The 15553-nt window shown below is 37.6% G+C and overlaps 1 protein-coding gene across 1 annotated transcript in view; it reads left to right on the top strand.

Moving 5' to 3' along the window:
• The first annotated feature begins 1041 nt into the window (after positions 1-1041).
• The window catches only part of LOC140944897 (uncharacterized), a 34254-nt gene continuing 19742 nt past the window's right edge, over positions 1042-15553 (top strand). Inside the window, exons 1-9 of the mRNA XM_073394000.1 lie at positions 1042-1152; positions 7100-7200; positions 8145-8210; positions 8873-8933; positions 9268-9312; positions 10162-10352; positions 11487-11543; positions 11647-11713; positions 15170-15348. Coding sequence (XP_073250101.1) covers positions 7129-7200; positions 8145-8210; positions 8873-8933; positions 9268-9312; positions 10162-10352; positions 11487-11543; positions 11647-11713; positions 15170-15348 — 738 coding nt within the window. The 5' untranslated portion in view covers positions 1042-1152; positions 7100-7128. The remainder of the gene's footprint in view (positions 1153-7099; positions 7201-8144; positions 8211-8872; positions 8934-9267; positions 9313-10161; positions 10353-11486; positions 11544-11646; positions 11714-15169; positions 15349-15553) is intronic.

The raw sequence follows: 15553 nt of genomic DNA, 5'->3' as shown, positions 1-15553 counted from the left end.
GTTTTTACCTTATTTCAGTCTTAATGTTCGCTAGCTATGTTTTAACTCTTGGACGTACACGGAAAGTCATACCCCCCACCGTGGTAAAGGGGGGGGGGTTGATGGAATCCCTCCCTAGTGCTAATGATATGTTGCAGTATTTCGAAATATTTTACCTTTAGTGGAAAAAGTGGAAAGCCTTTGACCTTCCCTACAAGACGAGGTATACTTTATCGGTGGTGGCGCTGCTGGAGGCCTGTGACGTCACCACTTTTTTGGTCGTCATCTTGGCCGTCATTAGATCATTGATCATTAGATCATTGTGCTTGACATGTAGAATAACATATAAATAAGTAATTCGCTTCATTTTATCCACAAGATTTATTTTTGTAGTTGAAAGAAGCTAAAAAAATATGCTTTCTTACTAAAAAAAGGCTCGATTACCTGCTGCTTATGACGTCATAACTCGTAACCATCATGGTAAGTGACCATCACTAAACTTGTCTCAAAATGCTCGTTAGGGATAAACGAACAGCTACTGAAACTTCAGGAGCTTATGTTTAATCGTCGAGAAAAAGACAGGAAAACCTTAGAGATAGCTTGGCATCCAGCCCTCCTTGTACGTCCAAGGGTTTTAAAAACCTCTGGCTAGATGTTTCCAAAGAATAATTGTCAATCGTTTGAAAAGTGCCATCGGTTTTGGATCATTTTTTAAAGATCAGGCCACACACCAGCTGACATTATTGAAAATCATCTAGCATCTTGGAGAACCATGGAACATTTTTTTATTAACTAAGATTATAGCAGCCATGAAAAACTAGAAGCATGACAACTATTTTGATTTTTGTCCTATCCTCTTCTTTTAGTGGATCGTCCCTCTTTCTGTTTCCTTTCCTTTGTTTTACATGTCAGGCTTGTCAGATCCCCAAAATAACGTTTTGCCATCCGTGTGGTCAAATTTCTGTAAATTCTCGGTTGCGGCGAGAGTTAGGTATCTTTATTGGTTCAATATAGGCTGTATCCTTGTAAGCGACTGACCCCTCAATTGTATTACAGCTCTTGTCAAGCCAGCACCTGTCACAAATGTGACTTTGGACAGTCTAGCGTATGATCCTGCCACTGAAAATAAACTTGATAGAATCATATTAACTGTATCATGGATTCCCCCAAGCGGTGGGTAATAAAAAATAGAATGTGTGTCGTTAAAAAAACAGGGGATACTCCCTATAATAGCCTATATGGGGAGGCTCTATCCGAAAAGTGTGCCTTTTCCAGGGTTCGGGATAAGACGCGCCTAAGAGCCCATCGTGGGATTTTGGTTTATTAAAAGTTACAGGAAAAAACGGCTTGGAAACTAAAATTTCGAGGACGTTTTTGGACTTTTTACATTTAGGGCATGAATTTTTCGTCATTTCAGGCCATGGAACCTAAAAATGAGCCTAGCTAGCTGTAAAAAGGGGCAATACGGAGGCAATACGTCCTAGCCGGCATGATCACATGCTGTTTACGGAAAATTCCCTCATCCATGTCAGGAAATTCTGTATTTTAAAGCCCCCCCTAGGGCATGACTCAGCAATTGAGGACATTTCTGCTACGTTTTCAATGTTGGTTAGCATGCAAGGATTTTTGCCATGCCTATCGTCAATGATTTGCTCACTGGTAATAGAGGGGGTGGCCCCAGAGTGGTTTTGCATTGAAATTGGCATGCAACTGAATTTCGCATGCCCTGTAAGCATAATTTGAGGTTCTGTGACCTTCTCACCCAGGCCGCGAGAAGCCTAGGTTCTAGTAATAAGTAATTCATACCCAGCAAAATCCCCGCCATGCCGGGCATGCCAAATTTTCTGACATGCCCGGCATGCTAAATTCTCTGGAATGCTGGGCGTGCCATAATCTGGGTCATGCCGGGCATGCCAAAATCGGTCTCTGGCATGTTTCAACGCACAGGTTATAATTCCTTGAATCTACAGATATTTTAAGCCTGGCTAAAAAAAAAAAAATAAACAGATCACAGTGCTTATCTTTTGATGTACGGTTACTCGATGACGTCATTGCTATTCCTTTCATTTTCATAGATTTGGTTGTCCCAGCGAAGTTTAAATAACAAAAGCTCTAATTTTCACAAGAAAGTAAAACCCTGAGGGATTCTGCCGAAGTAATAAAACAGCGTCATCGTCGAGATGACCTGTTGGGGGATTGTAAAAACTCCTCACCCCTTTTAATGAGTCTTTAATAGGATTCCCATTTCACATTGCGAATAAAATAGAATTGACTGAAATCAGTAAAAAGAGAGACAGAGACTATTTTCATTGTATAATAAAATGCATCTATGTTCCATGAAAGCTTTTAAAAATACAAGGTTATAGAATATCTTTCAAAGTTCATTACAAACTGAGCTAAGCCCCAAAATCACTGTTCATTATTCAGTAAATTATGATGTTTGACAATGCAATGTGCTTGAATATAACGTTGCAATTGCAAATCTCTCGAACGTAATTTTCCCTACGTTAGAAAAGCTCTTTTTATCTTGTTTCACATTTTGATAAGGAGTCTGAGTTCCTCTTTCTTGTTTTGTAGGCTTGCCAGGGATTAGTGTTTTTTTGTCATTACCAGTGTCTGTGTTCTTCGTTTTTAACTCAAAGTAAGTCAGTAATAACTGACGGTATCAAAGGATTGCTCTCTAGAAAAGTAATTATCTCCTCGTCATGTCTGGAAGTTACCTGTAACAAAAAAGAAATGGAATCTTAACACATGCAAGGAAATAGAACATGTAGAGCTCAGCTTCTCTTAACATATTTTCATACTGGCTTGTTAAGTCTGTTAAAGGTCGCAACTAATTGTCTGAGGCTAATTTCACAAGAGTGTGCAATTGAGATAAATACATTGTAAATAAAGTGAAAGAAACGTGGTTTCACATTAGCCAATTTACATTGCGCTGTTCGATGATGTTTACAAGCTTTTCTACTGCGAAATAAACCTTTGCATTTGGATTTGCAAGTCAAGATTATACCGAGTTTGACTGACACTTAATTAAACAACAGTTTCATTTTTAAGCAGGCAATTGGGGTGTAGACCCATATACAGCCGGAATATGTAAAGGAGACTCAGCGAAAACTTTTTCGCATCTTTTTGTGGCGATATTCTTTCACGGCCCGTTAACTGATTAGGGGTTGCGAAGAAAAAATAAATTAGGACCAAAGGTTAAAGCCTGTCCGGTTACATCATTTCGTATGTTACCTAGAGTTCTAATAAATAGGTCATAAAATAGGATTTACGAGAGCGAATTTGTTTGTCAATCGGCCAGTATAAAAAAGTGAGGCTATCAAATGAGAAGTTTATAGAGTATCAAAATTATTAAATTAAAAGCTCATTTAATTAGGAAAATTCCTATACGAAAACAATGCTAGTGACATTAAATTGATCAGATAAAATTCTCAGAAAATATGTCCAATAAAAGCCTCATTATTTGCTTTTGTTTTTGCGTAAAGGTAAATTTTTCGGCCCACAAAGCAAAGTTGAAAAAGCGACTAAATCTTAGTTTTTTACATTGAACATGTTTATTAGCTTAGTTTTCGTCCGTTTTAAAAGCTTTATAACCCAATCATAATTTTCGGGTTAAAATATTACAAAATCATTTCAAAAACCATGTTCATTTAAAGTAGAGCCGGCAAACCTGAACATTTTGTAATTCAAAAGTCGGACCCAGCCAGGTTGTTTAAGCTTGGAATTATTTGCATTTTAGCGTCCATAAATTTACCAGAATCGCCTCTCAGAGGCTTACTGTAGCAAAGCATTTTGTAGTACACTCGTAGACAAGCAATGTAAGCCTAAGTCTTTGCTTGGATGAGATGTCGAAAAGAAAAATTAGTTTTGTGGACCTAAACGCACATTCACAGACTGCTTATATTGAGTTGTTTACAACTTTGCATTGACACGCGCAGCATGTTCATTTTTTTAAAGCGAAATCCAAATCTGATTTTGGCATTTGATTTACAGATATTTTATTTTGTCTCCAAAAGTGATTGTAATATCCGTTTGATTGTCTTTCAAACAACAGTCAAACTATGCAGCAAAAATAAGTAACTTTACCAGTACAGTGGAAAAATATGACCGTAGGTGCCAAAAATAATTATACTCGAGCTATAAAATTAGAACTGACTTTTTTTAGCTTTGGTTTCTTATTTTTGAAGTTTTTCTAGTCTTCTTAGCAGCAGAAGAAGATTACAAGACATACAAACAGAAACAATCCGAAGTGAACAAGTTGACAACCACTTATGCCGGAGTTCTTAGGCATGCTCAACAGCAAGATAAACTGAATGCCAAAAGGATAATTCACGGGATTTGTTCGATATTCAGGCTTTTTCTTTACCAAATTAATACTAAATTTGTACTTACAGTCTCTCGCAGAATCCATTTCTTGTCCAGCATTCACCAACATCTCAACCATGCACCGCAGAAAAAAAAGACAAACAAGTGCGAAGAGACATGACGACATCGTGACGCCACAACTGCCACGCTACAACAAACTAGATTCCTCGTCATCCGCGAAAACACTTCTGCGGAGATTCGGCCGATTTCGTGCGTGCTCGGGGTATCTTCGGATGACGCAGATGACGTTGCTCAAAGGACTATCGTCAGCAAGGAGTAAAACAGTTTGCGAGATTCGCATAGCCGACAAGGAGCGCACTGAAAAACTAAGCAAACTCTCTCAGAGAAGGCAGTCCAAATTCACCAAATCAGAACGTCTTTGCAGTATTAACGTCGTACTCTCGTACTGACTTGAACGACCTGGTAAGCTTCATTTTCACCAGTCTTTTAATGCTGTTGACCGGGAAACATTCCGACACGATAAAACTTAAGCATGGATAAGTTTATACTGAGAAGATTTGTTATCTTATTGTTTAAGACGCTTTTCCGCGATCAAATTTAAATGTGGACCCAGAAATGTCAGTATCGGTTTGAAATAAAAGGATTAATCTTTGATCGCAAGTTAAGTATTCTATTTTATGTATGAATAATGTTGTTTTGTTGTGCTTTTTATTTATAAATCCAGGCTTCTGTCTTCAGTTTTGCCAGTCGATCCCGTGACACACATTGTGACAAACATGACTTTTTTTGTTATAATCTGCATTTATTGTCAGGCATGAAACCTGTAACTTCAAGCTCCCTAAGATATATTTGGCGATTATATGTGATTCTCAGGATATGATGCTGAAGCGAACATCAAAATCAGTCTCGCTGGGCATGCCAATTTCTTGCCTGGCATGCCGGGCATGCCAAACCAACTGGCTTCACCATCGGCATGCCCGGCATGCCAAACCAGAGGAGCTAAAACTGGGAATGAATTATTAACCCGGAGAGAGATCTGGGACCTAAGTTTAGCAGGGTCGATTTTGGGCTGCGAGGGCATGAACCCATTTTTTCCATGCCTATGAGATGTTATTTCTAAGTAACAATGTTCCCTTGAATTTTGTCATGCCTAAATATATAAAATTTTCCCTCTCTCATTAATCCTCAGACTGGATGCGATTTTTACGCTCGGTAGGCATGTTCAACTGAAAATCATGCCCATACCCTTATTCAAAACAAAATGCTATCAAATTTTAGTTTCCAAGCCGTTAAAATGAAAAGAAATCTTCCCTTTGTAGCGATTTATTCTGTTAATTAGGTATGTTAAAGAGGTACTATTTTCCAATGGAAGGTATACAAAAGGGGTATCCTTTCTGTCAAACATTATATTATAAAAGGGTGAGGGTTTGGACCCTGGGGCGGAGCCTCCTTCCTATAAAACTTGTTGAGTAGGCTAAGAACAACAACTTGTTGACTGGTATAAGAACACTTTTTTTCCCTCACGAGATTCTTCATCGTAACGTGTAGACTTGTACCATTTTTTTTTCGCTTCAATTAAAAATCAAGAAAAGGATTTTCTTTTTAGTGTTTTATGTTATTAAGACTAAAATATCACGTAGATGAGAATCAAACACCAGGCAGAACCCCCCAAAAAACATTATTCTGAATTCGAACTCAGAACCCCCCGCACTCTAATCTGATGCTCTGAGCAGTAGAGACGCTGATGATGAGCAAGGGCATTTCTGTCGCTTATGGCGAACGACTGTTTGACTGTCGTGCAGTTTATGTGGTTGATGCTCATCTATTTGATTTGTCTAATTTACCTTGATCTACATCACCGCGTTTTACGTCAAATAAACGCAATCTATTTAACAATTATTCCTCGAGCCCGAATGGGCTCTGAGTCAATAGCCCACGAGGCCGAAGGCCGAATGGGCTATTGACTCAAGTCCATTCGGGCTCGAGGAATAATTGTTTTAGTAAAATCCAACTAGTTGGTCAAAAATATCGAGAATAAAAAAATGTTAGTAATCCTTTTTTGCCGCCAAAAAGCGCGCGCTTTTCGCTACTAGTAGGCTATAACATATAGCCTAGTAGTAGCTCAACCAGTCAAAACGCAAAATTGATAAGAGACCACTAGTTGGATTTTACTAATAATATTTATCTATTTGACTATTTGATTAAATCCAGTTTGTTTTTTAATTTAGATTTTGGTGGAATTCGAATGAATATCGACGCAAAATAAGAAAATAAGACACATCCATCGAAAGGGGGTGCTTATCACTTGAAACGTTAAGCAAGCGAATGAAATTGTGCTCCCACAAATACCTGGCCCGTAACATGACGTTTTACTCATCAAGTTAATTCTTGAATAACCCGCTCATTTTTTTGTGCTGCGGGTTCGGTATATCGAGCTAAAAGAGAGAGAGAAATTATATCTAGCGCAAGGAAGCTTAGATACCCAAGCTTCACATTTACGGGGTTTAATTTATTTATCTACTAGCCTGTTTTTCTGTCCTTTAACATCGGTTAAAATGGAAAGATAAATAACATTCTAATACCCATATCAATAAGAACTAACTAAGTACTAAATAAGGACTAGTTTTAATAATAATAATCAGCGCTTAAAAATGAAAATATTCTATTTCTTTTAAGTTTTTTTTCCTATGATAGTTCTAAAACTGAGCGGGACTTAATAAGTGTGACAGCTAGCTAAGTACGAAAAAGGTGTCAATTAATAGAATCAATCCGTCAAAATAATGTGTTATAGATAATAAGCATCTCATTACAAATTATGCCATGATGTGGGAACTGGATCCTCGCAAGTGTAACAATAGAGACTTCTTAACAGAAAATTGGGAAACTTCTGGGGTAAGTAATTCCCATCACCTCATTATTTTTCTTAAGTTGAAACGTTTTGAATTTTGAAAATTATAGATTTATATTTTTTCAATAGATTGATACGGCAGTATGTGTACTCAAAATTAAGTTATAGTTGTTTTTCGTTTCTCTCTCTTTCAAATTTTTAGCATTGGTCAAGCGTGTTGAAAACGTGAAGTTTGAAGGTTCATACAAACCTTGACGTTGCTCCATTTCCACAAATGATATAAATTACCTGTAAAAGGTTTTGCCCCCGCATTTGACTTATTTTTCTCCACAATGCCCCTTTTACCTTCCAAAATGACTTCGACTCCATTTGGGGAGGAAAATGTAGTGTTGAAGGTTAATTAACTCTTCATGAAAAACTCTCTAAGATCTAAATTGTTACCACAGAGTCATACACTATGTAAACAAATGATAATTATAGCAAGACAAGACGACCAAGAAGATTTTTTCACTCAGCTCCATTTAAATGTGATTCAGATAGATGAAGAAAAAGATTCCAAACCAATAAATACAATTACGTAAGTAAAGATTAAAAATTGTAGTGACTAGATAAGGAGCGAGTTGGGATCATCCAAAAAGCAAAGGCTAATCTAGTGGATGACCCCCAAAATACAATTACAAACAAAATAATAGAATATTATCATTTTTTTTAATAAAAAGTAATCCTTCACGCTAAGATAGATAAAAATTACTTAATTAATTATTAGTGTAACTTGGATTTCTTGTCGGGCATGTTTACGACTAGTAAAGAACGAAGAATGTCCGTATCTAGCATAGAATAAATACTAATTGTTTACGTAAAATGAAAAAGAAAAAAGCTTTGAAAAGTACGTCCGCCATTCCCTTGCTTTAATAAGGAGTTGCTCAGATGCGGGGCACATTTACACCCCCAAATGTCAGAAAGATAACTCATTTCTCCGTGTTTGCAGCCGGATAATATTTTTTCAAGAAATGTGTACTCTAAAGCGAAAAGATGTAATCACCATCTTGTTGAGGTGAGTAAATAGATGTTAACTTCCTTGCGTAGCAAGGGCCGTAAGGCCCCTTGCGTAACGAAGGTTTATAATGTTGCCGAAATTCGCATCGCGCGTGGAGCGTGCGTGGATCGCACAGCAATGCAGAAACACTAGTCGGCTTTATATATCTACGTAACAAATATCATGGCCTCCATGTGAACACATCTTTCTTTTTAAACATCGCTATTTATGGGAGCCATCTAGCATTAACTTAGAGAGATTCTTCTTCGTACTCCTTGAGCTGAATTTCTGTAAAAGGTTCAGAAACTACTTGTAAATACCTAATGACAGCTTCGTGTCAGACAAATGTGTAATATCAAATGTTAAAAGCAACAAAAATAAAGTTTTAGAAACTGTTAGGCTGACTAATTAAAAACACAAAAACAAAATTGGCATCCGTTTAAATCTCATCGCTTCGAGATTGTTCATCCGCGTCTCCTTTTGTATTTGCTGTCTTAATTATACCTTCTTTTAACCTTTTGAGCAGTTAATTTAGATTTCCACTCAATTTGGTGACACTTCCCACTACACTGTTTGAATTTTGATAAATTTTGTGACACCACTCCTTTAATGGGCTAAATTCGCCGACGCGAAAAAAAATACTTAAAAATGATGAGTTTAACATACATTTGCTTTTTTAGGTTCGTTCGATGATTGGCTGTAGTGCGAGTGATAAGGCAACATTAATATACACCTATCCAGGTAAATTGTTAGGGCGTTGGTGATGACCATGCACATGAAAAACATTGAAATGAAATTAAAGCATACGATTTTTTGAGCTTTTATGCATTTTTATAAAGGTGAAAAATAAACCTGTTTGAAAAGTCCTAAGTAAATAACCGACAGTCCTTTAAAAAACTAAAACGGAATCGTTTCAATGACTTTACTGTACACTCAATACCTGTGTCATATTTTAGTAGTCAAAGTGTACTCCTATTCTTACCCAACGATGAAACCTACAGCTGATAAAATGGTGGGAGGGTAAGGATAAATCGTTGTAGACTAAAGTTTTATACCTTTGTTCATCTTTTTACAGGCTGTCAAAATATAACAAATTTTCCCAAAAGTGAATGCTACGAATGTAAGTTTTACAATAGTTTACCATTGCTTTATAGGCAGTCATTAGCATGTAGATTTAACGTAGATTACGATTTTTAGCTGACATACCTGAAATGACGCTTGTTTTTGAAGTCGAGAAAATATGACCTTTTTTCAAGCAGCAAGAGTATAGTAGTCCTTCATTGCGAGGGTCGAGCAACTATGATTTATCTCACAGTGAGTCCGTCCGTAGTTCCGTACATTTACTCTTGACTTTTCTTTTAATTATATACTGGTATAAAGTTCTGATATCCTTTTTGGCATTGCGTTCACACTACAACTATAAAAAAACTAAGCTTAATGAAGAAAATCGTTTTTAAAAAAGCTCTGACTCTTAATAATAATAATAATACTAATAATGATATAACGCGCCTTTTCCAATGCAAATATGATTAAAAGTAGTCCTTTGGATGTGGAGGGGTATCTGTTTACGGCAAAAATGCCGTGAATAAACTGGTGCGTGGCTAGCGCTATTGAAGCAAGAGGATTAAGCGAACCTCGTGTCGGACGATTACAATTAGATTTAGGTTAATAAGATAGATTGAACACCGTAGGAAGATATATGTAGAGACGCTCATATTTTGAGCGCTACCACTACGTCATGCTCTGACAAATTAAAGGGCTAGTATTCAACTTTCAGTTAGGAGCCTATTAGGTTATGGGTTTCTGTTTTAGTATATCTCCCATGTGGTAATCTCCCTTATTGACCTGATACATTAGATAATTAACATAACAGTAACGTGAAAACATTATTGTTATATAATAATTTAATCATCCGTTTCTTTTGATGAAATACGTCAAGTAATTCCTGGTCATTATGTTATATGTTTAGTTGATCCACCAGAAGCACCCATAGAAGACAGGGTAGTGCACAATATCAGACCCTCTCGGTTAACAACCCAAGATGATTATAGCTTCCAAGTGAATATCGCCTGGGATCCACCAGTATACCCTTACAAGAACGTGACAGGGTACTTTGTTTGGAATTGGAAAGGAAGCAAACCTATAAGTTTCCACCGTCCGGTAAGCGTTGACAAATTGATCACTGCAACCGGTGATGATTTGATTTTGTCAACTCATAACCACTATGTCTTCACTTTGGCAGTGCACACTGTAATTAAACGATCTTGCATGGTGCAAATTAACTCCCCCAAGATAAGTGCAAAAAAGGTGGTCATTTGAGTTAGAGAAATCATGTCCATTCACATAAAGCAAAATTCTGCAGAAAATTATTATCTATCTATTCCATATTTTAAGTAGTAAGTAAGTATACTGTTGCATTATTATTAAATGTTCATCTTCAAATTTCCGAATACTTTTTTCATCAAGAATGTAAGAAACACAACGTTCCCGAAAAAAGACCTGTATACAGTCAGCCACTTCTCCCCGCAACGGCCACTTTTTTAGCGGACAGTCCATACATTGACTTTTGTTTTCTCTCTCTACAATGGTCACTTTCTTCTGTCCCCAAGTTGGCCGTTGTGGAGAGGTTCAACTGTATGTATGGGGGAGCTGCCGTATTACAAAAAGGTTAGCCAGATGCACAAAAAAAGGAAAAGCTAATGATTCATGTGTTCTCTTGATATTTGAGTCAAAGAGTTTCAAATTATGTATTTGATTGATTGCAAATTATGTTGACAGATAAATCATTTAACGGGACATTCTAGTTAAAAGCATTGTTTTTCATTTTATTTCCGCCCTTTTTCTAACATCCAGCTAATATTTCATGCAATTAAGAAACCACTCCATTAAGTTGTGGACCTTGGTTCAATGATTTTTTTGAGATTTTTTTTTAGATCATTCTTCTAATATTTTTTTATATATAGAAATTGGGGGGGGGGGGGGGGGTTAAGATGCTTAAACTCTTAGAAAATTACAAAAACAAATAGATTTTAGGGGTTGTTAAAAATTGAAATATGAAGTGAACAATAAACCCAGATAGTCCAGCACCAACTGGTTTATGTGAATATGTTTATGTGAATATGTTGAAACAAAGAAAAAACAGAAATTAACTGAAATAAAAAATTACTTGCATCATATACCTTTTTCAGTTACTTTAGTTAATTTATTTCCTTCTCAAATAATCTTCATCCCCCCCGCCCCTTACCACCAAAAAATAACCAGAATACCCCTTTAACGCCGACTATTATATTGCAGGCGGATCCTACCTTGTTAATAAAGAACCTACGACCTGGAACAACTTACAAAATTGAAGTAAGAGATTTAAGTTATAAGTGCAGCGTGTTGATAACTGCTTAGATGGGAAGGCTTAGGATTTTTATTGATTTTTTTAAAACATAATTAAATTGTTCAACAGGTCATACCACGCTTTGCTGACAGCCTTCCATCATCGAAAAGGAGATTCATCAATTTTGCTACGCCTGGTGAGCTCATTTATTTTCAAGTACTAAGAAACTAAAAGTGGGTGCATGTAGTCAGTAAAACAATAATTCAATAAGTAGGTGGATCCCGAACAAGACTGTTGTTGGCAGTGACTGTCGTTTTGACAACCTGTTCAGTTCTAGTCATCTTCAGAGTCAAATTGAGCTGTACGGCACTTCAGTTGATGATATTAAACTCTTTTTATCGACCTGATTGGTAAATTAACTCGCGATGTTATTGGACGTCTGTCAATTAACCCGTGGTGTTATTGACTATGAAGACTCTTAAATTAATTGTCATCGTGCGTTTCGATCCGTTCTTTTGTCACAGATGATCAATCGTTTATGTTAGTAAATAGCCTCCAAGATCAGCATAATTTTTCACGTCATACAAATTCAATAATTGTTTGAATATTCATTCAAAATATTTCTAAGTTCTTGACATGCTTACCTCCTCGTAGACCTTTTTCAAAACTTTGGTCTATTTCTCGGCACGATTCGGTTTCAGGATATAAACAGATCTTTTGTCTCGCAGATACTCCTCAAAGAGTAGACAACATCCGTCGAGCAATATGTTTTGCATATTCTTGCATTTCTTTCGTTCAGTTGTAGTAAAAAAATCAGCTATTTCAGTTAAATTTTTTTGTTCACTATTGCCCAAGCAGCCTCGTTTCCAGTCAAATATACAATTCAATCGATGGTATGTTACCCACATCTTCCAAATAATTATGGTAAGCGCTAGTTGATTATTAAGAAGTAGACGTAGTGTTGTAGGCAATCAGAAACGGCGCAATATTTTCAATGAAGTATATCATCATCGTCAATCGTCATTGTTATCACCATTATCATTATTGTTACTACTACGACTACTTATGGAGATACCCTAGGCAGACCCACTTTTCATGGAAAAACGGGACGAGGGTAATTGATTATCTAATATGTGATCAGTGCACATTTCTTAACGTTGCAAATTTTGTTGTTAAACAGCCATCGTATTTATCGGATCATAGTGCCCTCGTGCCATGGCTCAATCTTAACACCAGCTAGGCTAATTGGAGGCGAAATGCACACTCCAAATGGTAGCAATAGATTATCAAAATTACCACGGCAATTTTGCTGGGGAACTGACTCACATTTAAAATTTAAAAACGCACTACGCACGGAACCAATCCAAATTCTAATTAGACAGTATATATGGCTAGAAGCACCGAAGATGTGAATATCTCCTTAGAAAACGTTATGAAAATTCTATCTGAGACCTCCAAGCTACGCCTAAAAATTAAAGCTAAGAAAACTTATAAGCGTATTAAGAAAACATCCAACAAGAAATGGTTCGACTGTGAATGTCGCTTGAAAGGGCATGAATTACGAAAACTCTCAAATGAAAAGCACCGTGACCCCCTCAACTCCGAATTGCGGAAACTGGGATATCACAAAACCTTGAATGATTACAAAAAGCTCCTAGAAAGCAAGAAGAGAGGATTTCACAAAGAAAATACATTGCAACTCGACGAACTAGCTTTAAATCCTGACAAGGCGTCATTTTGGAATTGTTTAAATTAGATGAGCGACACTCTCAACGAAAATGTTCCTGCCCCAATCTCTGAAGAATCATGGCTTCACCATTTCAAATCTCTGCATTCTATTGACCCGATGAATTTCACGCATGAACATGAAATCCATGGGGAACTAAATTCTTTAGAACACGAAAAGGAACAGTTTACTCATCTCGATTATGAGATGACTGAGAGGGAAATACGTCAAGCGGCGAAGCAATTGAAAAATAAGAAATCACCATTCGTTGACAAAATACGAAAGGAAATGATCAAAGCAAGCCTTGAACCACTTATGCCTGTCTATGTCAAACTTTTTAACCTCATTTTACAATCCGGAAAAATGTCAGATGTTTGGTGTCAAGGCCTTATAACCCCAATTTACAAGTCTGGTGACAAGAGTGACCCAACAAATTACAGGGGCATATGTGTTTCTAGTTGCCTTGGAAAACTGTTCTGCTCTATTTTAAAGACGTCACTTGTATTTTGAGGAAAATAAGACATTCCATAATTCCCAAATAGGCTTTTTGCCTGAAAATCGCACTGCAAACCCTGTTTTCACTTAAAGGACCCTAATAGATAAATATGTGCAATTCATTAATGAATTCGAAGGAATATCATGTAAACAAGTTAGTTATGAAGTTTATTTCCTTCTGTATGAACGTGATCCACTGTTAGTAATGTACCTATTTTTTTTAGTTTATTATTAGTGTTGTTTGTATTTTGAGTGTAATAGGTATGCTTTTGCAATACTGTATAATGATGCGGACATGCAAATAAACAAGTTATTACCACCACCTCCACCACCACCACCACCACCACCACGACGACGACGACGACTACCACTACCACTACCACTACCACTACCACTACCACTACGACTACCACTACCACTACCACTACGACTACTACTACCACTACCACTACCACTACCACTACCACTACCACTACCACTACCACTACGACTACCACTACCACCACAACTACGACTACTACTACCACTACCACTACGACTACTACTACGACTACCACTACCACTACCACTACCACTACCACTACCACTACCACTACCACTACTACTACGACTACCACTACCACTACCACTACCACTACCACTACCACTACCACTACCACTACCACTACGACTACTACTACCACTACCACTACGACTACTACTACGACTACCACTACCACTACCACTACGACGACGACTACCACTACCACTACCACTACCACTACCACTACCACTACGACTACCACTACCACTACGACTACTACTACGACTACCACTACCACTACGACTACCACTACCACTACCACTACGACGACGACTACCACTACCACTACCACTACCACTACCACTACCACTACCACTACGACTACCACTACCACTACCACTACGACTACTACTACCACTACCACTACGACTACTACTACGACTACCACTACCACTACCACTACCACTACTACTACGACTACCACTACCACTACCACTACCACTACCACTACCACTACCACTACCACTACCACTACCACTACGACTACTACTACCACTACCACTACGACTACTACTACGACTACCACTACCACTACCACTACCACTACGACTACTACTACGACTACCACTACCACTACCACTACCACTACCACTGCCACTACCACTACCACTACCACTACCACTACCACTACCACTACCACTACTACTACGACTACCACTACCACTACCACTACCACTACCACTACGACTACTACTACGACTACCACTACCACTACCACTACCACTACCACTACCACCACCACTACGACTACTACTACGACTACGACTACGACTACGACTACGACTACTACTACTACTACTACTACTACTACTAACACCAGTGTAATTTCCATTATTTCCTCTACGCAGCTGTGCCTCGAAACGAAACGAAGGTCCAGTTAAAAGCTTGTAACTTCTACCCTTCGCCAGAACGAGGTAGCTTTGTTGCTAACGTTTCCTGGAATAAACCAGCGTTTAATTATAGCTCCATTACTGCCTACCAGTTATATTACCAAGTTGGAAGCCAACAACGATTAGGGAACACAACCGTAAGTATTTTTGTCAAACCTTTAGAACTGAAGCAGTCAACCCTGAGTTATTATTCAAGAAAATGAGGATATTAAAAGAGCCAAATATCTACTTACACAACAAATTGACTTCATAGTGTCTCTCTCTTTCATGTGCGCCAAAAGAAAAGAATTAACAGACCACTAAACGCCATGCAAAGTGTAATATGCTGCACTTAGTAAGGTA

This window comes from Porites lutea, chromosome 7 (genome assembly GCF_958299795.1).
Source record: "Porites lutea chromosome 7, jaPorLute2.1, whole genome shotgun sequence".
Lineage (NCBI taxonomy): Eukaryota > Metazoa > Cnidaria > Anthozoa > Scleractinia > Poritidae > Porites > Porites lutea.
This window is presented reverse-complemented; position numbering and strand designations above follow the sequence as displayed.